The sequence below is a fragment of the Hyperoodon ampullatus genome (genome assembly GCF_949752795.1).
Source record: "Hyperoodon ampullatus genome assembly, chromosome: 8".
Classification (NCBI taxonomy): domain Eukaryota; kingdom Metazoa; phylum Chordata; class Mammalia; order Artiodactyla; family Ziphiidae; genus Hyperoodon; species Hyperoodon ampullatus.
Genome location: NC_136921.1, coordinates 20,516,353 through 20,539,915, shown reverse-complemented (window position 1 = coordinate 20,539,915; position 23,563 = coordinate 20,516,353). Strand labels below are relative to the sequence as shown.

Sequence of the window (23,563 nt, the reverse complement as noted above, 5' to 3'; positions counted from 1 at the left end):
GGAGCCACCTGCCCACCCCGAGGCTGGGCCACACGCCTCGGGGAAGGTGCCTAGAGCTCAGCAGCCTCCCTTCCTGAGGGATCTCTTCCCCAGAGCTCCGGACACACAAATCGCCATCTCCTCAAACCAATGCTCCAGCTTCCTGGTGGAGGCAGATCAGGGGTAACGTTGCAGCGTGGCCAGACCCACTCCGTGGGGGTCTCTGCTGAGGAGAAGGGGTTGGCGGCACCCAAGGCTGTTAGAGCAGGTTCAGGGACCAAGAGAGTGTCCATTACCCACAATCCTGGATGTTCCTGGGGAAGGGGGCTTATGCCCCCTCCCTGCTGCCCTGTCACCCCCGACTCTTAACTTTCTTTGGACAGTATGCACTTGTGTGTGCAAACACAGGGGACACGGACAAGTATACCTGTTTATAATTCAAGCTGAGAGGCAAACAGAAATCAGTGTGTGAGGATGTGGGTGCGGCCATATATACACCCCATAAAGACACCCACAAACTGTACATCAGAGGCAGGGCAAAGAGACCTTAGGGGCCTCAGGTCTGAGATACTTTCAAAAGCAAAAGTGCCACCACTGGATGTCCCATGGTGGCTCTTTTTGGTTTGGTGATCTACCCTAGAGGTGGACAGACAAAGATTCTCTTGACAGGATTTCTCCTTGCAAAGCAGTTGGGTTAGGAAGAAAGAGCTTTTCCATTTCCCCCCAAAATGTGGATCTCCAGAGAGGTTCATTCCGCCTCTCTTGAGGAGTTCCATCCTCTCGGAGGGTGGAGGAGTTAGGTGGACCTGGTTAGTTTTGGAGGCTCTGGGGGTTTTGTAGTATCCATCTCCCCGGGGGAATCCGAGTTATTCTCCTCCATCTTCTTCCTTCTTTCTCTCTCTCTCCCCCTCCCCGCTCAATTCACTTCCCTCTCCCCACATTACACTTTCTTCTCTCCTTCTCCAAAATTGGCCCAAAGTCCTCCTTCTGGATTCAAGGATGGTCAGGATGCACAGGTCCCTTCCCCACATACCCACCCCCACTGCCCTGGCCCCAGGCAAGGGGAAGGGCGAGTTCATCTCTTCTGGCCGGCACTCAGCATGACCTTGGAGACAAAGTTGACGATGGCGGAGGCCGGCTGGTTGGGGTCAAGCTCAGCAAAGAGGTGGCAGGCGTTGTCCGTGGTGCTGCCCTGTTTCCGGGCCACAAAGCCGAAGAGCCTGCAGGGGCGGGAGACGGGTGACAGGTGTGAGGTGGGGGGTGCAGGAGGAACCCCAGGCCTGGGAGAGGCGCCAGGAAAGCAAGCTCATCTTTGCTCCCTTCCCCATCTTTCCCTACCTCCCTGAGCACTGGGCACTGAGGGTGGAGCATGAGAGAGAATCCTTTCTCTCCTTCACCAACAAGAAAACCAATGCCTGGAGATAGCAGGTCACGTGTTCAGGGTCAGCAGAAATTCCCCTTTGTGGGCGGGGAGCAGGGGGAAGAGGTACTGGAGGTGAGTGACAAGACCGGACAGTAAGAGGTGGGGATGAGACTAAAAATAAAATGGGACATTCCTAGACCAGCTTCTCTCGGCCCATCCCTGCCACACCCCTAGCCGAATGTTCTTACACACAACACATAAACAAAGTGCCGTCTGCCTGTCAAAGGGCCTGGCCACCTCAGACACCACAGAGGGTCAGACGCCAAAGGACGAGGGGCCACCGTCCCCCACCACACACACACACACACACACACACACACACACACACACACACACTTCTCCAGAGAATGGGAGGGGGAGGGGGACCCCACACCTGTTCCCCCCCAAACCCCACTCCCCATACCAGGACTGGAGTGACTGAGCGTTCTCTCTGTGCAAAACAGAGTTAAAAATACGAGCGCGGAAGAACGGAATGTGAGCTCAGGTCCCCTCCCAGCCAGCACATTGCTGGATGGGGAAATCGGGACAGCTGGAGATTCCGATGGAAACCCCTCTCCCAGGACTGGACGGACCACAGCAGCTAAAATTAGCAAAGTTGGGACTGGCTTACCACACACACACACACACACACACACACACACACACACACACAGGGCTTCACACAGTTTTGCTGTACCCAAACGTGTTTCAGGGGCTGGGGACAATCAGGCCAGAGGTCTGGGATAACAGTCTACCCAAGTGGTGGGGAAGCCTGGGCCCATGGATCACCCCCGCCGGAGCCCCCTCTCCAGGCCAGGATGGAGAACCAGCCCACCTCTCAGGCCTGAACACTGCCTGCCTGCCCTCCCTTCATGTTTATTTCAGCTCTGTGGGCCTCAGGGCCAACTCAACAGTAGTCCAAGTCCTTCCTCTGCTTGGAGGAATGGATGCGGCAAGACACCTCAGCCCCCAAGGGCAGAGAGGAGTGCTTACAAGCACCCAAGAGAGAGCACCTCCTTAGACTGGGGGCCTGAGGCATCTCGCTTGCCTCACCCTCGTCCAGCCCTGAGCTCTCCTAGGCCTACACAAGGGCAAGTCAGAAGGAAGCTCAGCACAAAAGCTGCTCCTCAATGAGGAATTTCCAGGCCTGGGACCAGCCTGCTTCTGTCCCGGATCCATCTCCCCCTCGCAGGGCCGGGTGGTGAGTAAGACAAGACCCTTCAAACGCAGAGCTCTGGCCTCCTGGCTGGCGGCAGGGACTTGGAGACCCCAATGACCCCATGAGCCCCAGGGGAGGCTGAGATAAGCTTTGAGAGGACTGCACACAGGGGCCTCTTTTCAGCTGAGCTGCTAACTCTTTATATGACCTTGGGCCAGGAGAGGTCTCCTCCATCCCACATGGCCCCTCTGGAGGAAACAGAGCAGGACCCTATGGTCCTTCCCTCCTATGTCTTCTGCCTGCCTTTTGTCTGTGGAAAAACTTTAGCCAGAGCATAAGTTTAATCAGAGAAAATGCAGAAACAAAGGAAAACAGCCCGACAACACTAAATAATAGTAGTTTAGTCACTAAGCATAGTTAAGGACCTTTAGTTCCTTCTCAAGGCCTATAGATAATATTCTGAGACACATCCACCTTCCCACCAGGTGGAAGAAGTTAACTACATCATGACCAGACCGTAGCTATGACATAAGCTGCCACAATTCCAAGAACTGGCCTCAAGGAAATGAGAACAAACCAACCCCGGAACTAAAGATGAATTGCACTTAAAACAGTCAAGATGACGCTGGCCAGACCACCAATGACCAATTTCAAGATGATGGTCAGAGCTGACCATGCTGTTTCTGCATGTAGCCCCATCCCTCCGTCTATAAAAGCTCTTGTGCCCGGGTTGTCAGTGGGGGGAGGCGGCCTTTGGACGGGCATCCACCCTCCCCTGTGACTGCCGGCATCCAAAATAAAGCAAACTTTCCTTTCCACCAACCTGGCCTCTTTATTGGCTTTTGAACGGGGAGCAGCCAGACCCCACTTTCGGTTACATGGACACCCCCAGAAGGAGGTTTCATCGTGCTGACCCTGGTCAGTTCCACTCATCTGGACCTCAGTGGCCTCACTGGGTCTCCTCCTCGCTCTCCTCCTCCCTGCCTCCATCCTTTCATTTCCTTACAAAATATCTATCAGCCCCTCCCACACGGCAGATACAGTCATGCCCTCAGGGAGCTTGCAATCTGGTGGCCTCCCCAGCCCCATCCCCATGAAATCAGCTCTCTGCTGCTCCCACACCCATTTCTACCTGTCATATAAGACTTTTTTTTTTTTTTTTTTTGCGGTACGCGGGCCTCTCACTGCTGTGGCCTCTCCCGTTGAGGAGCACAGGCTCCAGACGCACAAGCTCAGCGGCCACGGCTCACGGGCCCAGCCGCTCCGCGGCATGTGGGATCCTCCCGGACCGGGGCACAAACCCATGTCCCCTGCATCAGCAGGAGGACTCTCAACCACTGCGCCACCAGGGAAGCCCTAAGACCTATTTTTAAACATAGTTTCTTTCCCCAAACCTTCCCAAATCAGCAGTGGCTTTAATTTCTTTTTAACAGTGAAAGTTTTCTTTTTCTAAAGCCAATCTTATATGAAGTCTGGATATGTAAAGGTGACAGCAGTACTTATGGAGATAAATGGATCAATTCAACAGTGTAACATTTACCTATGATAAAGTCAATCAGTGAGAAAAAAATGGGGCTGTTTGGGTGAGCCCGACAAAGTAAAAGGTGGAATTATGGACCATAGTGACAGTCTTATGTCAGCTTCAGTACCCAGGTTATTCCTATACTTTGTTTTGGTTTTACTGAGAAAACTCTGATTCATCCTGATAAATAACTGCAAATCGTACCTCCCCTCAAAGCGGCTCAGTTACAAACCTGAGGAACCTAGCGTTCCTTGGAACCCAGTTTGAAAACCACTGCAGCACCTTAGCCTGCTTATACACTTCTCTTATCTACTGTGCTAACATCAGGCACCCGAGGGCAGAATCCGCCTCCTGGTTGGTCTGAATTTTCCCAGGGCTGAGTTAGTTCCCTGGAAGCACTTATGAAATGCCAAATAGATGGAAAATTGACCAAAGGACCCCAGGGCCATCAGTGGAATTTCGGAAGGAATTCAGACCTACCGGACTCCCGTGGTCTGACGTGGAGGTCTAGCCCAGCCACGTCATGCACGGAAGTCCTCCAAGAGAACAGGAATGGGAATCAGGATGTCAGGATTGCGGCAGAAAAGATCATTTAAACAACCCCTGCCCCACTGCCGTCACCTCCAATAAAACTCTCAGCTTTCAGATCCCTTCCTCAGACCCCTGCTGGTCTGGGCCTGAGAGAGGGAAGGGGACAAGACTGGAGGCTGGGCCTTTGGCCTCGAGGCAGGAGAAGGCCAAAGACCTGGCTGCCTGGGCAAGCTTTTCTCCAGAGCTGCCCTTTGCCTACCTCCTGTTCCTGGATTCTAAGCCCACTCCCGCACCCACCTCTGCCCCAGCCAAGGAGCACAAAGACCAGCCAGCCGGGTGGGGAGAAGCATACTTACTTAGCAGGGGAACCTCCCTCCGTCTTCATCCACCTGTGGAGAGAATGACAGCTCAGCGTAAACCACCACTTCTCCCTCAGAGCCCAGCCCTGGGTGTGCCCGGAGCCCTGGGGGAAGGCAGAGCCCCTGTGCCAGGGGTGTGGGAGCCTCCAAAGATCATGCAGCAGGGCATTCACAGTGGAGACAGCACTGCGGCCTGCCTCCCAAGGAGCTTTCCCCAACGTGGAGAGGAGAAGCAGCTTCAGGGTCAGAGGGGTAGAAGCAGGCGTTTGGGTCCCTGGGAGGGGCTTCAAATTGGTGGCGGGAAAAACTCACAAAGAGGCCAACACAGCTACTCACGGTCCCACAGGCATGGGCAAATCTTCAAATTGAGCCAAGAATGCACACACACACACACACACACAGGAGTGCATACACACAAACATAGATGCGTGCACACACACACACGTACATGCATACACACAGACTTCAGTGTTCGAAAGATGGCTGGGAAGGCAAGTGTCTACAAGAGACTTACTTCCTCTCCTGTGGATCCAGGTCACAGAAGGTGATGGTGTTGAGGGGGTAGTGGCGTCTGAAGAAGAGCCTGTGGCACACACATCAGATAAACAGAGAATGAGTGCTGGAGTGACTCCTCCTTCAGGTCAGGCCACCACCTGTGGCTGTCACAGGTCGACACAGCCTTTCCCTTCTGAGCATGATGGCCTGGGCTGCTCCCTTTGGGGACATAAAGCCATGCATAGGGACAGAGAGATGTTTTATAGAAACATGTCCCAAATGCTAGAGGCTAGGAAAAGAAGGAAGAAACTGGCATTGAGGAATGAGAATCGGGGGCACTCTGGAGGAGGAAGAAAAGGGGCTGGGGAGAGAGCATGAGAGGAAGGGCCTCTGCTCTAGAAAGCAGGGACTTTGATCAGTTGCATTTACAGCTGTATAACAAATGCAGGCATATTTGTGGAAGGAAGGAGGGATGGATGGATGGATGGATGGATAGAGGGAGACAAATTAGTGAAGGGATAAATGGGTGGGCGAAGATAAATGGGGGATGAATGGATGCAGGAATGGATGGATCATTTGGTGAGTGGGTGAGAAAGTGGATGGATGGATGGGTCACAGGGTTGGGGGGAGCCCAACACAGAAGCAATTAGAAGAATCTTACTGGGCTTCCCTGGTGGCGCAGTGGTTAAGAATCCGCCTGCCAATGCAGGGGACACGGGTTCAATCCCTGGTCCGGGAAGATCCCACATGCCGCGGAGCAACTAAGCCCGTGCACCACAACTACTGAGCCTGTGCTCTAGAGCCCGCGAGCCACAACTACTGAGCCCGCAAGCCACAACTACTGAGCCTGCGTGCCACAACTACTGAAGCCTGCGCGCCTAGAGCCCGTGCTCTGCAACAAGAGAAGCCACCACAATGAGAAGCCCGCGCACCACAACGAAGAGTAGCCCCCGCTCACCACAACTAAAAAGAAAAGCCCACGCTCAGCAACAAAGACCCAAAGCAGCCCAAAATTACTTACTTAATTAATAAAAAACAAAAACAAACAAACAAAAAAACACCATCTTTAGAAAACAAAAAAAGAATCTTACTTTCTCTGGTTGTCAGTCAGTGTAATTCCCTGGGCAGAAACTTTGAAGTGGACGATGGTGGCAGCCGGTGTGGGGTCAGTAGCCAGTGTCTCAGAAGTGGCTTTGGAGATGGCCTGTGGCCCAGTGAGTGACTCCATGTCCACAGAGTTGATGAAGAGCACGTTGCAGGCTGGAAGAAACCCACCCAAGGAGGTGTCATGGGGGCCGAAGTGGGTGGGAACCATCCCCAGGTCCTCTCTTCAGAGAGAAGATAGCAGATGAATTTCAGGCCAGCCTTGGGCCAAGGCATCTGCACACAGAAATGTGGTCTGCCCAGAGACATCTGGGTCTGGGAGAGATATCCAGCCTGCACCTACAGAAGGGTACAGGGCCAGGGGGAGGAAAGGCCTGGGCAGGGATCCCATCGGGGGTGGCCACTCACCTGCCCCTTGCTTCAGCAGGTCACTGGTTGAGTTGGCAGGGCCCGAGCTATCTTTTGATTCATCTGTGGGGTCTGAGACAAAAATTTAATTCAGCTGGTAATTAAAACTCCAGAGCTGGAAAGAAGCACAAGGTTGGCTGGGCCTCAGCCTAGCTCTGCAAATACTTTGTGCAATGGATACTGCTTCTCATAACAAGCCCTGGCAGTCAGCACGTGTGTCCAGTTTGAATGTCCAGTGATTGCTCTAAGTATTCATTCAGCACACTGGTTGGGAGATGTGGAGTCCAACAGAGCAGGGTTCAGATGCTCACCCAGCCACTTGCCAAGTGTCTATAAAACGGAGGGGATGATGAGAGTACTCACGTCCCTGGGTTTCTGAGATGTTCCGTGTACAGTGTTAGTCCAGTGGATGACATAAAGCAAGCCTTCAAGTGGCAACTGATATGGTTGTTTTGCATTGACGTGTCTTAGGTGTAGATCAGTAAATGCCCTAATTCATTAAACCACAATGCGGCACAACTACAATTTCAATATTAGTAAGAACTGAGCATTGTTTATACCAGCATTTCTCAGACTTTGGTGTGCAGGCTTGTTAAAACACAGATTTCTGGGCACCACCCTAAAGCTTCTGATTAGGTGGGGCTTGAGAATATCTACATTTTTAACAAGTTCCCAGGGGTGCTGAGGCTGCTGGTCTGGGGACTGTACTGTGAGAACCACTGGTTTATACAATGTAAATAGAGAGCAGTTTTATAATTATTAAATTACTTAGAAATATAATTTAATTAGTGTCTAAATCATGTGGTTAATAGGGCTATTTAAATAGTATTTGAACTTTTAAGTTGATAATAGTGGTCAATTATCATTAATAATTCAATGAATCGAATTGGATACATAGATATTGCCAAATAATATTGGAGGTTTTAACTATGGACAATAACCCCAGGACCTCCAAGAGAGACTGAAAGCAAGTCCTGGACACAATTCCGAATATCCTATTATTGGACAGAGAGCATGGGGAGAAGGCACCCCAGTTACCAGTTCCTAGACCTCAAGTTCAGGGCCAGGCATATTCCCCTCCCCTCACGGGAGCCCCGTGTATCTGGGGCTGCATAATGGAAGCCTGTGCTGTTGAAAGGTTTGGGGTGTCCATCCGCCTTCCTCCAAGGCTGGGACACCTCTCTAAGAGAAACTAAAATCTCTTTTGCCAGCCCCAGTGTCTCACTCAAATTCTTGCCCTATATGTCCCAAAGCTCGAGTTCCGTTTGTACTTCCCACAATCAAAAGAGGGCTTGCTCCTCCCATTAGCTCCATGTCCCCTTGGCGAGGGAACACCCTCTCAGCCATGCAGCCTAGAAACGCCAGGGACATCTTGGGCTTCCTGTCTCCTTCCCACGCCATGCGGATCCCTAAGAGGTCCCTCGAGTGTGCTCTCTCCTCTCCATTCAGACCGCCCTCCCACACCTGGATGCCCCATGACCTATCTCTGCCTTCCCCTCCCCCCTCCCTTGGCCCTGCCCACTGATGCCCATCTCATCCTCCGGACACGGTCCTCCCCATGGCTGTCTCCTGCTTCTATTTCCTCCCCTGGGATGAGTCGTAATTCTCAGGATTCAAGCATGAATTCTTAAAGCCTCCAGAGAATTTTCTCTGGAGCAATCTGGCAAGTCAATTATGTGTGTTTCTGGAATTAAGATTTTTAATGAACTTTCCCTTCTTTTTCATTAGAAAAAATAAAGAGGAGAGTGGTTTTGAGTTTCCCCAAGATTGGCAACACGACCCGTTTCCTCCAAGCCTGGCGCATGTTCTGGAGCAGCTGGCTGGGCAGAGACGTGAAGGAGGCCAGCACAAGGGTGCGCTTGGAGGGCGAGGAGTCTCAGGTTCCTACCTCGGTTTGGAATGACCAGCTTACAGGGCAGAGCCAGCGGGATGATGGAGTGCTGGTAGACCAGGGCAGACAGAGATCCTGCAGGGAGGGAGACAGCCGGCAGAGGCAGCGTTACTGGGAGCACGTCAGGGGCGCTGAGGAAGCATACCCACCCCGCCCCACTGTCCATGATCTTTAGCTACTTTCTTACCTCTCCCTCATCCCACCCACAAAGCTGGAAATTCACTCCCTCTTTGACAGCAAGATCCAAGGGAGAAGATTCTAAAGGCTCACTCTAGTCGTCAGACGGTTACCCCACAACTTTTCTTTTTTTTTTTTTTTTTTTTTGCGGTACGCGGGCCTCTCACTGTCGCGGCCTCTCCCGTTGTGGAGCACAGGCTCCGGACACACAGGCTCAGCAGCCATGGCTCATGGGCCCAGCCGCTCTGCGGCATGTGGGATCTTCCGGGACCGGGGCACGAACCCGTGTCCCCTGCATCGGCAGGCGGACTCTCAACCACTGCGCCACCAGGGAAGCCCCCCACAACTTTTCTTTATCGAAAGTTACTCTCAGCATCTCTCCTAAGTCCCTCCAGCTGCCAGGGCTCCACTCAGGAGAGTGCAGCAGAAAGTATCAGAGGATGATGGGATCAAATCCCCACTCAGTAACTTATTAGCTGTGTGTCCCTGGATAAATCTCAGTTCCCTCATGTGTAAAATGGGACGATGACACCTACCACGCAGGATGGTCGGGAGACCAGAAGTGATCTAAGGTACCTAAGGTGGCTTTCACATAGTAGGTAGTGGATAAAGGCAGCTGTTGTTATAGTTGTTATTCCAGTGTTAATGCTAACAAGTCTCCGCGGGGTAGGACAAATACAGAAAGAAATCTGGCAGAGTGAAGGCGCCACGGCACAGAGGAAGGGAGTCGCCGTGCGTTTCTCTGCTGCGTCTGTGACAAGGGTGATGGGCAGAAGCTGCAGCGGGGAACCTGGGACAGGCCTGAGACTGTGGGGACGGAGGCGGGGACAGCTCACCGAAGTTTGGCTCGTTGGGGCAGCCCTTGAGCTTGACTCCTCTGGGGCTCGTCTCTATCAGGAAATGCCTCACGAGCTCATGAGTCATGTCCCCTGGGGTGAAGAGAAAGAAACGTGGATGGGTCACTGCCCATGGTGTCCTTCCGCCACCTCCCAGCACTACTTCCAACTTCTCCAGTGTGCTGGGCTGTGATGGAGAAAGGGTCACAGCAATAACACGGCCAGAGCCCTGGGATGGAGAGACCACCACTGCTAGCCCGCCCCTCAGGGAAACTCAATCACAGGGTCCCAGTCATCTTGCTTCCCTGTTCTCTGACCTCAATCATCACCAAGCCCAAGACCTGCTCTTCTGAAGAGTCTGATTAGAAGGGACCAGCTCCCATGAGAAGTAAGAGACCTGCCCACCCCACATACCCACCCCTCATCCTCTGGCAGCTCAGGACCTAAAGAGACTGTAGGGACCACCTAGTCCTGAGGCCCCAGTGGACAAACTGGTGTTACCTTTTTTATTCTGCTGCATGATGGTCGGAGGGGGCGAAGACACCTTCATGGCCAGCCCATAGGCTCCTCGGAAGGAGTGGCTGTCTCGGATGATGAAAGCCCCTGGCTCCTGGTCCTTAAGGAGGGCGATGGCTGAATCGGGAGGAGAGAAGGGGAAATGAGAAATTGATGCACTGGCTTAAGTCTCATCAGGTCTTGAACCTCATTCTTTCTCAGGTGAGATGAGAGTCCTTAAAGTTAAAATGTAAACACTCCTAAGGGTCCTCCTACACTAAAGTCTGCAAAGGTTTTCTGTAAATAGCCAGACAGTAAATATTTCAGGCTTTGCAGGCCATGCAGTGTCGGCTACAACTACTCATCGCTGCCATCACAGCACAAAAGCAGCCCATACAGTGAGTAAACGAATAGATGGGGTTGTTCTAAGAAAACTGTCCGGATCTGACGCCTGGCTGGAAGTCACCCTGCCCTACGTCCACACAGACTTCCCTTAGGGGCTGAGGCCTCTCATCTCCATCCCCACAATGCCAACTATGTTTTTTTCTGTAAAATGGGCAAAAATCCCCCACATCATGCAGATGGAGAGCTAAGGTTTCATAGTATCTTGGCCAGCCTTTCATTTTGTCCTGGAAAACCAAGACTTTGCTGCTTTTAAGGAAACAGCTACAACCACTGCTTCTGCTCCCCAACGCTTCACTGTGGGGAGGTGCCTCTTCCTGTCCAACCTTGGTCCCAGCTCCTCTCTGTGACCACCACCTACTGCAAAGAGGAATGAGTCTGCTTATGTCCCTTGCCCAGGGAAGACAAGGTGGGCAGCAGCCAGCTGTGACCTCAGATGGACCCCAGGACCTTCAGCGCCACCCAGCACTTACCCTGCTCTCTGGAGATCTCGGGCTTGTACCAATACTTGGAAGTGTCCTGGACAAACTTCACTTTAGCCCGCGTCTCAGGGCTGTTGTCTAAAGGAGAAGGAGAGGGAAAGAAGGTGTTACGAGTCTCCATCTCTGTCCCCCCGAAAGGTATGTTGGAATTAACCCCCCATACCTGTGAATGGGACCTTATTTGGAAATAGGGTCTTTGCGGATGTAAACAAGTTAAGACGCAGTCGTGCTGGATTAGAGTGGACCCCAATCCAATATGACTGGTGTCCTTATAAAAAGAAGGAAAGGGACAGGGAGACATAAGGGGAGACGGTCATGTGAAGATGGAGGCAGAGATTGGGGAGATGCATCTACAAGCCAAGGGACCCCAAGACTGCCAGCCACCATGAGAAGCTAAGACAAAAGCCTAGAACACAGTCTCCCTCAGAGTCTCCAGAAGGAACCGATCCTGCCAATACCTTGATTTTGGATTTCCAGCCTCAGCTACCATGAGAGAATACATTTCTGTTGTCTTAAGCCACCAAGTGTGTGGTCCTTTGTTATGGTTGACCTAGGAAACTAACACGGAAAGCTAGTCTGCTCAAACATCATCAGAGCATTGCTGGAAGGGGCCTTGAGCTGCTTTCGCATCCTCCCCCTGTCTTCCAACAACCACCGTGGCTCCTGGAGCTGCCCTCCTGTTGAAGAGACTGAACAGCGTTCTCACCAAGCCAGCGAGAACGCTACTCCATCCCATCTCCCCCGTTCTCTAGAAGATTCAGACTAAACACTTCCCAAAGTTTCCCTCCCACCCTCTAGTCCCTTCCTCCATGGGCTCAATTTCCCAAGTCTATCCTAACAACCTTGAGGATGAGAGCAGAAAAACACATTTCTGTCCACTTTCCCCAAGCTCCGCCCCCCTTCCCATATGGAAAGCCCGGGTTCTGCCTCAGGTAGAGCAAAAAGATTGCTCCTGCCTTCCCTGGGACAAAGAGGAGAAGGGTTGGCCTAGAATTAAGAGGCCATCTACTGAGTGTCACAGACCCCACTTCTCTGGCAGACATCCCCACCCCAGACCCTTTGCAGACTAGGGATGCTTTCATAGAGTGCTAGGTTCTGGAGGAGCTCAGAGGACACCTTATCCAACCTATTACTTTACAAGTGAGGAATGTGAGGTTCAGAGAGGGAGAGCCACTTGCCCAAGTCACACAGATGGTCCACAGTAAGGCTTTTGTAAGACCTTCCCAGGGAAGAAGATGCAGCCGCCAGTTTGGTGCCAGCTACACCATATCGTCCTGGCTGGGTATTAGGACATGTGGGTCTCACTCTCCAACCTCTTCCTTCATCTTTTGGCACCAAAGAAGACAAAGGGAGGATGGGGGAGAAGGGTAAAAAAGAATATTCCAAATCTGCATGTTTCCTCTCCTTTCATCAGTGAGAGGCTGGAACAGAGGCGCCTGTGCTCACGGTGCCGTCAAGTTCAGGGCACAGACCAGACATGCGGGTCGGGCTGTGTGTCTGGTGCTTAGTCAATTTCAACTTGTCACTTACACTCTGCTAGGCTTCTGGGATCTGTTTTTGGAGGACAGAGATGGGGTAGGTCAGCTCCTTTTCCTGGCAGCTGTGCACTTAGCAGGGCCTCTGGGCTAGGCAGCTGGGCTGTACAACTGTGCAAGCTACCTCTCTCTGCTCCAAAGCCCCAGGCCCTGGGACTGCTGGGGCCTGTCTAATGAGCTGTCAGAGGTGGCTACAGCCCCATGTGCCTTCCTGTGTTGACTCCCATGGCTATTTTAAGCAAGGAAGATGGTGGGAAACAGGAAATGTCCCAACTACTAGAAGTTCTGCATCCTCCAAGAACTGGGGCTGGGAACCAGATGTCTCTGGCGAGCAGCAGGAAGCAGGGGTGTGCAGTGTCGTTTGGCAGGCTCAGGGCAGGACCTGGGAGTGATGCTGAGAATCTGGGCAGCTGGGGCCCATCCCAGGCTGCCTGCAGCATTCTAAATCTTCCTTGAATGCCCCAGGGCTCCAGGGCTGCTCTGCACATAGTCAGGTTCGAGATCTGGCTGACAAGCTGCAGATCAGCTGACACCCTGACCTTTTTGTTTAGAAAATGAGCCCTCTAAGTGGAGGCAAAAGATGCCCAGTTCTGACGATGAGAGAAGAATTCAGTGTGCAAAACTGCGTGGGCTTCAGTGAAGCCGGGTTGGTAGAAACTAGACTCCAGTAAAAATGCTTAACCCTCGGCCTTGTGCCATATCGCTCCGGCTGCCAGATCTATTATTAGTGATGTGAGCAAAGTGGGGATCAAAAGGTGGGAACCGTGCTGTGGGCTGGAAAAATAATGTGCAAATTGGGCAAAATAATACCCACTTTGCCAGGTGGCCATGTGTGATATGTGCAAAATGGGCAAAATCATACCCACTTTGCCAGGTGGCCATGAGGACGATGAGATAGTCCTTGGCTCAGAGCCTGGCACAGAGCATGTGCTCAACAAGTGGTGGTGGCTACGATGACAGTGAAGATCATCGTAGCAGCAGTGCCATCATCGCATCTACCTCCTCAGCCCTGTCCCCACTGCTGCCACGACCACAGCTCCAACTGCCATTATACAGGTAAGGAATCTGAGGCCCAGAAGTCAGTGATCCACCCAAGGCTGTCTGCCAAGGAGATGTCAGAACAGAGACTAGCACAGATATCCTAACTGGTGGGCTTCATCTGTCAGCCGGAGAGGTGACATGGAAGGAGGGTGCACCTGGCATGGAGTACTTGGAGAAGTCGGGCAGAGTGTGGGAGAAGGAGACGGCGCTGCCCCCGCTGGGACTGGACATGCCGCTGGCGACAGGCGAGGAGGACACCTTCCCGTTGACGGTGGCATAGTTGGGGAGGCTGCCCGCTCGGTCTCCCATGGACATCCTCCGCTTCTCTGGCAAGGCCGGTGTCGGGCTCCCTTGTCGGAAGGCTGCTGAATCTGGCGAGGGGGAGGTGGCGGGGTTGCTCAGGCCGGGGTAGTAGGCAGGGGACACAGGAAAGGAGGGCGTGGAAGGGGCCTGGTAGCCCGAGGCGCTGCTCTGTCGGGACAACGTGGGTCTCCGGTCCTCAGGGGTGGAGTAGCCACCATAGGCCACCTGCTGGTCCAAGCTGGGGCTGCCGGGAACCACAGATCCAGACCCTCCCAAGTGACGGCCCAGGCTGGGGCTTCCGGGGCTGGCTACTGCGTTGCCATGGAGACTGGAGGCCAGGTTGCCTTGGTGGGCCCCAGGGTGCCGGCCCAGGCTGGGGCTCCCTGGAGTGGTGGCCACATTGCCATGGAGGCTTGAAACCTGGTGGGCCCCAGGGTGCCGACCCAGACTGGGGCTTCCCGGAGTGGTTGCTGCACTGCTCTGGGGGCTGGAGGCCGTGTTACCATGGAAACCAGTTCCGGGTGGACCCATCACCTGGCGGTGGCTCAAACTGGGGCTGCTGGGGGCAGCCATGCCGGGATTCACGGCCCGGTGGACAAAGCCAGGACTAGAGGGAGTGTTGGTGCCCACTGTCCTGTGCCGTGCCTGAGGGCTCCCAGGCACCGTGTGGACACCCGCCACGCTGAACTGAGACCGGGCCTGGCTTTCCGGGGAGCTGAACTGCTGAAGTGAGTAGTCGGGGCTGCTGTAGATGCTGCCCGCAGTCGGGAGAGGAGAAGAGCTCTGGTAGCTTCTCTGAGCCGAAGGGCTGGGCTGGCCCAGGCTGCCGGAGCGGAAGCCAGAATCCAGCAGAGGCTGGGTGGGTGTCCGCGGGCCCTGGTCGCTGCTCTCCCCTGATGGGAAACTCCCCACTGAAGTGCTAGAGAGAGACGGGGCAGGTCAAGATGTCACCAAATGGCATTTAGCGAAGGACAGGCTTTCAGTGAACCCTCAGCCCTCCCTCCAACCACTAATAATGACAATAAAAGCCCCACTCACACATGCACAGGAAAGTTAAGGCTTTTATACATCACCCTACGAACATCAGAAGACAAAGCTGAGGCTCAGAGAGGTTAAGCAGTAGGCTCACACCCACACAGCTCATAAAAGACCAGGATTTCAACTCAGCTGTGTCTAATTCCAAAGCCCATGTATCCTCAAGCACCACCCTGACTGCTCAACCACAAGTCAGAGCGAGATCTCTCCTATAGAAACTGAAGGTGGCTGTCCTGTTGCCCCCTCCAGCATCACAGAAACTGAACACTGGAGAGGGGGTTAAACCACTTGGATCCTGTTCCTACTGGAAGTAGCCTCACCTTGACTCAGTTTCCCCAGGTGAGCTATCAGCATCTTTAAACACTGAGAGTGTAACTGGGCATCCATTCCTGGGTAGCTCCAAAACAGCAAAGATGAAGAAATCTCACAGGAGATTTCAGCTCATTATAAGAACTGCATTCTAGCCATTGGATCTGGCCACTAATGGAGCACGCTGCTTTACATGGTAATGAGGCTCCTATCCTTAGCAGCATTTAAGCAGAGACTGACCAACCTCTTGACCAGAACGCTGTGGAGGAAATTTCCTCCATTGGGAGGTTAGATGAGATGAGCTCAGAGGTCGCTTTCAATTCTAAGACTGATAAAATTCAGTTCAGAGGGCACTGTACCTGGGGGAATGGCCACAGTCAAAGGTTCTCCTCTGAAGTTAAGTATTGATACAAGTCCATGGCCTGTGAGTTGGGAAACCTGGATTCTGCTTGTTAAAAGTTTTCCCACATGTAAAGTGAGGGACATAGGTTAGATGACTCTGATTCCTTCCAGACCCAAACTTCTATTCCTCGATGATATGGCAGGAGAGACAAAGGTTGACAGAGACCACGCATAAGCAGCAGCTGCAGGGAGGTAGCAGGCAAATTCTGCACCAGCAGCCCCTGGGGCAGGAGGGTGGGGAAGGTCCTTACATAAGACGATGCTCCAAAGCCTGGAGCCACAGACTGGAAGGAGTCTGGAGGCTGGCCGGCCACACCCTGGGCCAGGTTGGATAAGCTCAGGTCCCCTGGGTGATGTGAGGTGGGAGGGCTAGGCAAGAGCCCAGGGCAGGGAGAAGGTCAGGGGCCAGGTCAGGACAAAGTCTACCTCGCATCCCAGAAGGGGCCAGAGTGGAACACCACTTCGGTGCAGAATAACCTGGATTCTGAGGAATGGGGAGATAGGTCAGGCTGCATAGCGGGGGCTGGGGACATGGAAATAGAGTTCTGGATGATTAATCCCAGAGGAGAAGCTAGCTTCCTGAGGACTACTGCAGGAGGAATTTGAGGAGTGAGAAACGGTGAAAACTTCCTAATGTCAGCACTCCCTGAATATCAGCAAGGGTGGCTGGAGAGGTGAGGAAAATCTCCTTTCCTCTAAAGAAGAATGCAGCTTCTGCCCAGAGGCAGACCTTTCCAAAACTGGAGCCATCAGGAGGCTGGGGAGAGGGTAAGGTGGACTGGGGGTGTGTGCTTGGCTTGAGGTTTCAAATTCTTAGACTGCAGAAGAAAACTGCCTCTGCTCACCCACGCCCCCCGCCCCGACCCAGGAGGGGTGCATTACCCTGGACCAGTGCAGGTACACAGCAAGCTCGGCACACCCCTCTACGTGCAGAAGTGTGAAGAGGTGGCTGGACAGTTATCGGGCCCCGTGGGCTCCCGGGCTGGGAAGGGCAGTGGCCATGGGAAGGGATGGTCGGGGCAGGCTCCCCTCCTGGAGACAAGTTCTGGCCTCCAGGCAGGCTCTCTGGGGCCCCCTCCCCGCCTGGCACCCTTTGCCCTGCCTAGGCTCCTCTCAGGGTCCCTCTCCTATGTTGTCTTCCCCGTCTCCCCATCATAAAGCCTCACCACCACCACCCCCGTCAAGCAGCTTCTCACTGCACCCCAAACACAGGAGCCTCGCTCTCTGGGAAATTTCAGGCTACCCTTTCTGTCTGACCCCCCTCAGAACGCCGGCCAGCCATCCGCCAAGACATCCCTCCTCTAACCCTACAGCGACCCCTCACCAGCAGCTGCGTGCCCGAGGCCGCCATGCCCAACACCTCCACACCCCCCGGCTCTGTCCTTGCCGTGCTGTCCTTCTGGAAGGGCCGTTCCCTCTCCCTTCACCTTTCAACCCCTGCTCAGCCTTCTGGCCTCAGCACAAATACTTCCAGCCCCCAGAGACCCTCTCTGCATCCCAAGCCAGAAATAGCGGCCTCTTGCTCTGAGCTCTTGGCTTACACATCTGCTCTGGGCACATCTGACTCTCACCCCGTGACCGGCAGGCACCATAATGCAGGTCTGTGGGGAAGGATAGAGATGTGGGTTCCAGAGCCAGACATCTTCGGTTTGAATCCTATTTTGGATGTTATTTAGCTGTAGGACCTTGAATAAGCTACTTTATGTCTCTCTGCCTCAGTTTCCTCTTCTGAGAAGTGTGAATAATAATAGTACCTACCTCATAGGATTGCTGTGAGGTTTAAACAGAAAGCACTTAGCAAAATGCCTGGCACGCAGGAAGCACTCACCACATAGTAATTACTCGTGTTCAATTTTAAACTTGGGGGGAAGGGGACTTCCCTGGCAGTCCAGTGGTTAAGACTCCACACTTCCACTGCATGGGGGCATGGGGTCCATCCCTGGTTGGGAAGTTAAGGTCCCGCATGCCACGTGGTGTGGCCAAAAAATAAAAATAAAAATTTTTTTTACATTAAAAAATAGGGGCTTCCCTGGTGGCGCAGTGGTTAAGAGTCCGCCTGTCAATGCAGGGGACATGGGTTCGAGCCCTGGACTGGGAAGACCCCACACGTCGCGGAGCAACTAAGCCCTTGCGCCACAACTACTGAGCCTGTGCTCTAGAGCCCGTGAGCCACAACTACCGAAGCCCGTGTGCCTAGGGCCCGTGCTCTGCAACAAGAGAAGCCACCAAAATGAGAAGCCCACGCACCACAACGAAGAGTAGCCCCTGCTCGCCACAACTAGAGAAAGCCTGCGAGTGGCAACGAAGACCCCAACACGGCTAAAAATAAATAAATGAAATAAATAAATTTATTTTTAAAAAACTTAAAAAAATAAATAAATAAACCTGGGGTAAGGACTGTGCCTGGTTCACCTTCATACTCTCCCTGGGGAGTCGGCACTCAGGGGATGCTCTCACCATGCACCCCGATGAGCTAGTTCCCAGGAGCAGCAACCTGGATGTGATTTCTGCCTGTCCACGCCCTAGACAGATCCAAGAGGCCTCACCTGTGCTGCCCCAGGCCTGGATCTTCCTCCCCACTTACCTGTCAGCGCTGAGGATGGGGCTGCTGGTGGAAAGGGGGCTGGGGGAGACAAAGGAGCCTCCCAGGGTCCCGTTCCTCAGGGGTGTCTCGCGGCCATAGGCCTGGGCAACCGGGGCGCTAAAGCTCTTGGGCTCAGGATCCTGAGTCCGGGGCCCAGCCACTGCCGTCCGCACCACCGACTCCACATAGCTCCGGGGCTCTGGAAGGGGCAAGGGGACAGGGACTGAGTCTGGATCCACAGGGGTGCAGTGCGGACCCCACCCAACCTCCAGGGAACCCCTGTCCCCAGGGCCTATGGGGACAGCCCCAAAAGGACAGCCAAGCAGGCAAAGGGCAATTCTCCAGGGCTTCTGCCTTCCCAGGCCCACCCTCTTCCCAGCATCTTGGAGAAGCTGTGAGAGTCCCCAAGGAACCCTTAACCAGGGCCTCGTTCTGAGAATCTTCCCAGAAATGGACCCCAAAACACAGCCATCACGGAATCCTCCCTCCTAGAGCCAGGATGCCCATCCTTCACTGGTATCCCCTCTAGCTGCTTCTTTTCTACGACCTGCTACCCAGGCCCCCAGGCCCTTCTAGGCTCCCCAGGCACCACTGGAAACTGAGCTCTTCGTGGACCCCAAGCTCCAGCCCAGCCGTGCATCTCGGGACAGTGCCAGGGCTCATGCTGGCTCCTCCCCACACCCAGAATCCAGAAACAGGCTTGCTGGCCTAGCAACAGGCCTGTGCGGGTGAGTTCCGCCCAGCCCCTGCATGCCAAGACACACCCACCCACCTTGCCTGACACACTTAGCATTCCTCCCGAGACTGACATCATTATCCCGCTTGGTGTTCAGAGTGGCCTGAGAGGAAGGCTAGGCGGGGGAGGGGGGAGGAGCCAGTGCCAGAAAAGTCATTTTGCAGATGAGGACGCTGAGGCCTGGAGAGTGAAGTGGCTGGAGGCACAAGCAGGACTCAGGTCTCCCGGGCCACCCCCCAACCCAGTGCTGTGCGCCTCTCCCAACCCCCGATCCCGGCCTCTGAAGCCAGCCGCCAGACTAACTTGTTATCAAACAGGAAGAAGAAGCAGGGCACCCTGGGCTTCTCCAGGGACAGGATCAGGGATAGATGACGCTCCTACCACCTCCAAACCTGGCACCGTCCCTGAGGACGTCCCAGGGGGGACATGATCTGAGCACACACCTACCCTCTGCCCACAATTAGGGCATCCGCTGAAACCAGCCTCAGAAATGGAAGAACTGCAGAGTCTGTGCAGCCCTGGGGGCGGCGGCAGGGGGCAGGCCCCTGGAGCCTCTGCAGCCGGACTGTGCTGGCCACTGAGTCAGAGAATAGCCCCCTTCCCTCAGCCCAAAGAAAACGTTACTTTGGAAGGAGCCCAATCACCAAGGCGTTATGGGGCCGTTACAGGCCCTGGTCTCTGAGGTGACTTCCAGGCCTGATATCCTGCATCCAGGCCCAGAGGCCTGGGGACCCAGGGAGAGGATGGTCCTTTAGAACAGGACCCTTTACGGAGGAGGCCTGCCGTCTGCATACAACTCCAGCCAGAGGCTGCCAGTGTATCTTTTAGTTTCCACACGGAGTTCCCTCCAACCAACAGCAACAGTGAATGGGGCTGGGGCAAGAGGTCTGCAAAGCGACAGGCATGGGGCAGTCTATTCCAGGGACCCGGCCCAGGGTGACACAGGACCAGCCACCTTGGCACCCAGAGATAGAGTCCACGTGGGCAGAGGCCAGCAAGGCATCCTCAAAAGCCCCCTCATCCAGCCCAGGCCACCCACCCACCCCACAGAAGCCCCAGGCCACAGCCCCTCCAAAGGCAATGATGCCATGCCGTCCAAGCCTGAGGTCCTGCTGGAGCAGAGACGGGCAGCGCATTTTTTTTGAAAAGCGCCCGACAGTAAATATTTCAGGCTTAGAGGGCCAGACGGTCTCTCTCACAGCTGCTCAGTTCTGCTGCTGTTATCGCGCGAGCAGCCACAGACAATACATAAAGCGATGAGCGTGGTTGTGTTACAATAAAACTTTCTTTACAAAAATAGATGATAGGCCGGATTTGGCCATAGATTGCTGGCTCCTGATGTAACCTGTCTGCTCAGCCCAGAGAGGTGGAGCGATTTGCCCCAGAACACACAGCCAATCAGTGGCCACGGCTACCATCTCCTGACTCTCAGTGCTGGCTCTGAGTGTCCTAGAGGGGCCATAGCCTCCTGGGACACCCAGAGTTGGCTGCTACCCAGAACTCCAGCCCATCAGCCAGAGAAGAGCCACCTCCACAGGGCTATTAATAATAGTAAAAATAGCAAACAACTGTATGAGGAGAGTAGAATTTGGAGAATGTAAGTGTCTTGCCCAGGCCACACGTAGACTGTGGCAGAATTGGCCTAGGAACCCAGGCAGTCTGGCCCAGGTCCTGCTCTTGGGCCCTGCACACACCACCAGGTGAAAATCGGGAGGCCGAGAATTTCAGTGTCTTTAGCCTTGGGGGGCTGGCTCCATGCTCTGGGGTAACTCTGACAGAAGAGACCTCAGACAGGACCCCTCACGCCCACAGAAACGGCAATTGAGACCCAAGGCCAGAGCCCACCTTCCCTGCCCATCCCTCACCTCCCGAGGTCACTCTCTGAAAACTCCTCCTGGCCACCTCCAGGCTGTCGGCTTCACGCTGGTGCCCGCAGCGCTTAGCACCCTTCTCTCCCAACCAGAGATGGCAAGGGGATCCATCTGCTCCCTGGCAGCCCCAGGCTCCTTGCTGATCTGTATTTTCAGTGCCTGGCACACAGTAAGTCCTCAATAAGTTTTTGTCCCACAAACTAGTAGATGTGTGACCTTTACCCTCCACCCCACCCACACAGAGGTGCACAATAACTAAGACCTAAAAGGCGCACATTCGTTTTTCTCCTTCTCTTGAATTCTTGCTGACCCCAAAAGTACAAACTAAAATGCACACGGTGAGCCCTGAAGTCGGTGATCTTTTCCACCTGCCATGTCCTCCTGATCCACTCCCCAACCTGCTCTGTGTCCCTGCAGGCCAGCTTTTACTGACCGCATCCCCCAGACCCCCGGCCTCAGGGCTCCACATGGCTTTGACCTTCGGCCGCTGGCTAGTAGGAGAGACTAGGAGGGGATGGGGGGTGGTGAGGAGAGAAGGTCAAAGTGCCAGGGCTGCATTTTCCACCCAAGATCCCAGCTCCAGTCAGGGGGCCTCTCCTCCAGCTCCCTCCTGGTTCCTCCAGGCCTGGCATGCGGATAGCTCCGACCTCCTGCTAGGAGGGCCACCCGGTGGCGGGGTGCTTCACCATCCCTCTTTGGTTTGCCCAGACCTTCTAAATAGTCCATTGTCTCCTCAGTTGCCCCATTGGAATGAGCCATCTGTTTCCTGCCAAGACCTGAAGTGGGTAAGCAACTCATATTATATTCCCAACTCACATAAGCACCCCATCCTGTAAAAAAGTACACGTACTGCTTTTACCAGCAGTAGAACTGAGGTAAGGCCGCCCACACCACCTGGTGCCAGAGTCAGGACGGAGCCAAGCCTGGGACCACAGATGCTGACTCCCATCTGCTCTGTTTGCCATCACTCAAGCCTGCATCCCCACTAACTCCTTCTGGCCCAGACATAGTGACAGGAGCCTGAGTGGAGTTTGCACAGAACATCCATGGGACTGTATGTTAGAAAGTTTGGAGATATTAGAAAACCTGAGATCCTATAGGATGGCCACATTCATAAGGCATCAGGCTCGTGAGCCCCGTCCCCACTCCCATCAGATCCTAAGTTACAGAGGAGCTCTCAGAGGACTCAGCATCTGAACTTGAGGACAGGACTGCTTACCCAGGGAGAAGCACCAGTAGCCATTCCCACCATGAAGGCTGGAAACAGCCCTATGAGTTTAGGTGGCCAACGAGCCTGGGGGCTTTGCTCTGAGGCTCGCAGCCTGTGGATTTCAGGCCCAGCCCGCCTGGCTCTGCCCTCACCTTACTCTCTACCTCCCTCCTCTTCCTTGGTTGGCTGACCTTCCAGGCCCAAATCAGGGGTAGAGATTCACTCAATCTCTGCTCCTCATGAACCCAGAGCAGAAAGGATCTTTGGGAAGATATTTGATTTTCTAAGTCCATCTCCAGAACGGTTCAAAACCAACCTTTTGGGCCAAAACATCCATTTTCCCAAGTTTTCAGACTCAGATTTCCATATTGAAAATACCTCCCTTTTCCTGTCTGTCCCCATCCTCCCTCTCTCCTCCCTATCTCAGTACAACATACAACCTGTGGGCTCCCCCTCCTTTCACTTCCTGGAGGGGTGACCTGGAGCAGGCTGCTGAACATTTCTGGGACTCAGTTTCCTCATGTGTAAAATGGGAATGAGAATACTCACCTGCCCAGCTAGGATCGAGGGACAAGAGAAGGAAAGTCCCTTCTAATTCCTTCCACTAGTTGCAACGCCGGTTTATAAGCAGCCCCACCGTTGCCCACCTGTACCCGAGCCGTGCCTGTGCCTGCCTCCCTCTACCCTCTCTCTTGCTGCTTTCATCCTCTCTGCCGATCCCAAGCAGCTGCACCCAGAGGCAACGGGAACTGGGAAGGGCAGGAGAGGAGGGGCCAGGGAGGGTACTTCGTGTAGAACATTCCAGGAGCCCAAACCCATTCCAAGTGGCTGTTGGAGGCTGAGAGCAGCTGGACATGAGGCTGAGTGACTTAGCCCCACCAGGCTGGGGGCACTGTCAGCTCTTCACCCACACCCTGAAGTGCATTTCCTGCCTCCCAAAAAAGGTTCTTTGCCTGGAGAGAAAGGGCCTGCCCTCTCCAAGTGAAATGAAGACATGCGGATGGGGGGGAGGGAGGAAGTAAAACCCCCGAGGCCCCATCTAGGAGCTCAAAAATTAGAATTCCAAACTCAGATTGGGCCACACAGCCCTCCTCTGAGCTCCCATCACACCCTGTTCCTCCCCCAGCTCAGCACTTCTACCTTATGCGGAGATACGTCTTTACCAGGCTAGCTCACTCATCTTTAAGCCCTTACTACCTGGCACAGGACCTGGCACAGAGTAGGTGCTTGGTAAATCTGTGTTGCACAGCACTGCCCGAAAATACCCAGATGCCACAGTACACCCATCACCGAGG

The 23,563-nt window shown here is 54.0% G+C and overlaps 1 protein-coding gene across 4 annotated transcripts in view; it reads right to left on the bottom strand.

The window, feature by feature from the left end:
* Nucleotides 1-1,054: 1,054 nt before the first annotated feature.
* The window catches only part of TNS1 (tensin 1), a gene marked incomplete at both ends in the record, with an annotated part of 226,748 nt that continues 204,239 nt past the window's right edge, over nt 1,055-23,563 (bottom strand). For all 4 annotated transcript variants that reach the window (XM_079710295.1, XM_079710296.1, XM_079710297.1 and 1 more), the window contains 11 exons: nt 1,055-1,199; nt 4,950-4,982; nt 5,467-5,535; nt 6,539-6,707; nt 6,960-7,031; nt 8,848-8,925; nt 9,864-9,956; nt 10,365-10,496; nt 11,234-11,320; nt 13,974-15,040; nt 18,452-18,650. In XM_079710295.1, the coding sequence (XP_079566421.1) occupies nt 1,055-1,199; nt 4,950-4,982; nt 5,467-5,535; nt 6,539-6,707; nt 6,960-7,031; nt 8,848-8,925; nt 9,864-9,956; nt 10,365-10,496; nt 11,234-11,320; nt 13,974-15,040; nt 18,452-18,650 (2,144 nt within the window). The remainder of the gene's footprint in view (nt 1,200-4,949; nt 4,983-5,466; nt 5,536-6,538; nt 6,708-6,959; nt 7,032-8,847; nt 8,926-9,863; nt 9,957-10,364; nt 10,497-11,233; nt 11,321-13,973; nt 15,041-18,451; nt 18,651-23,563) is intronic.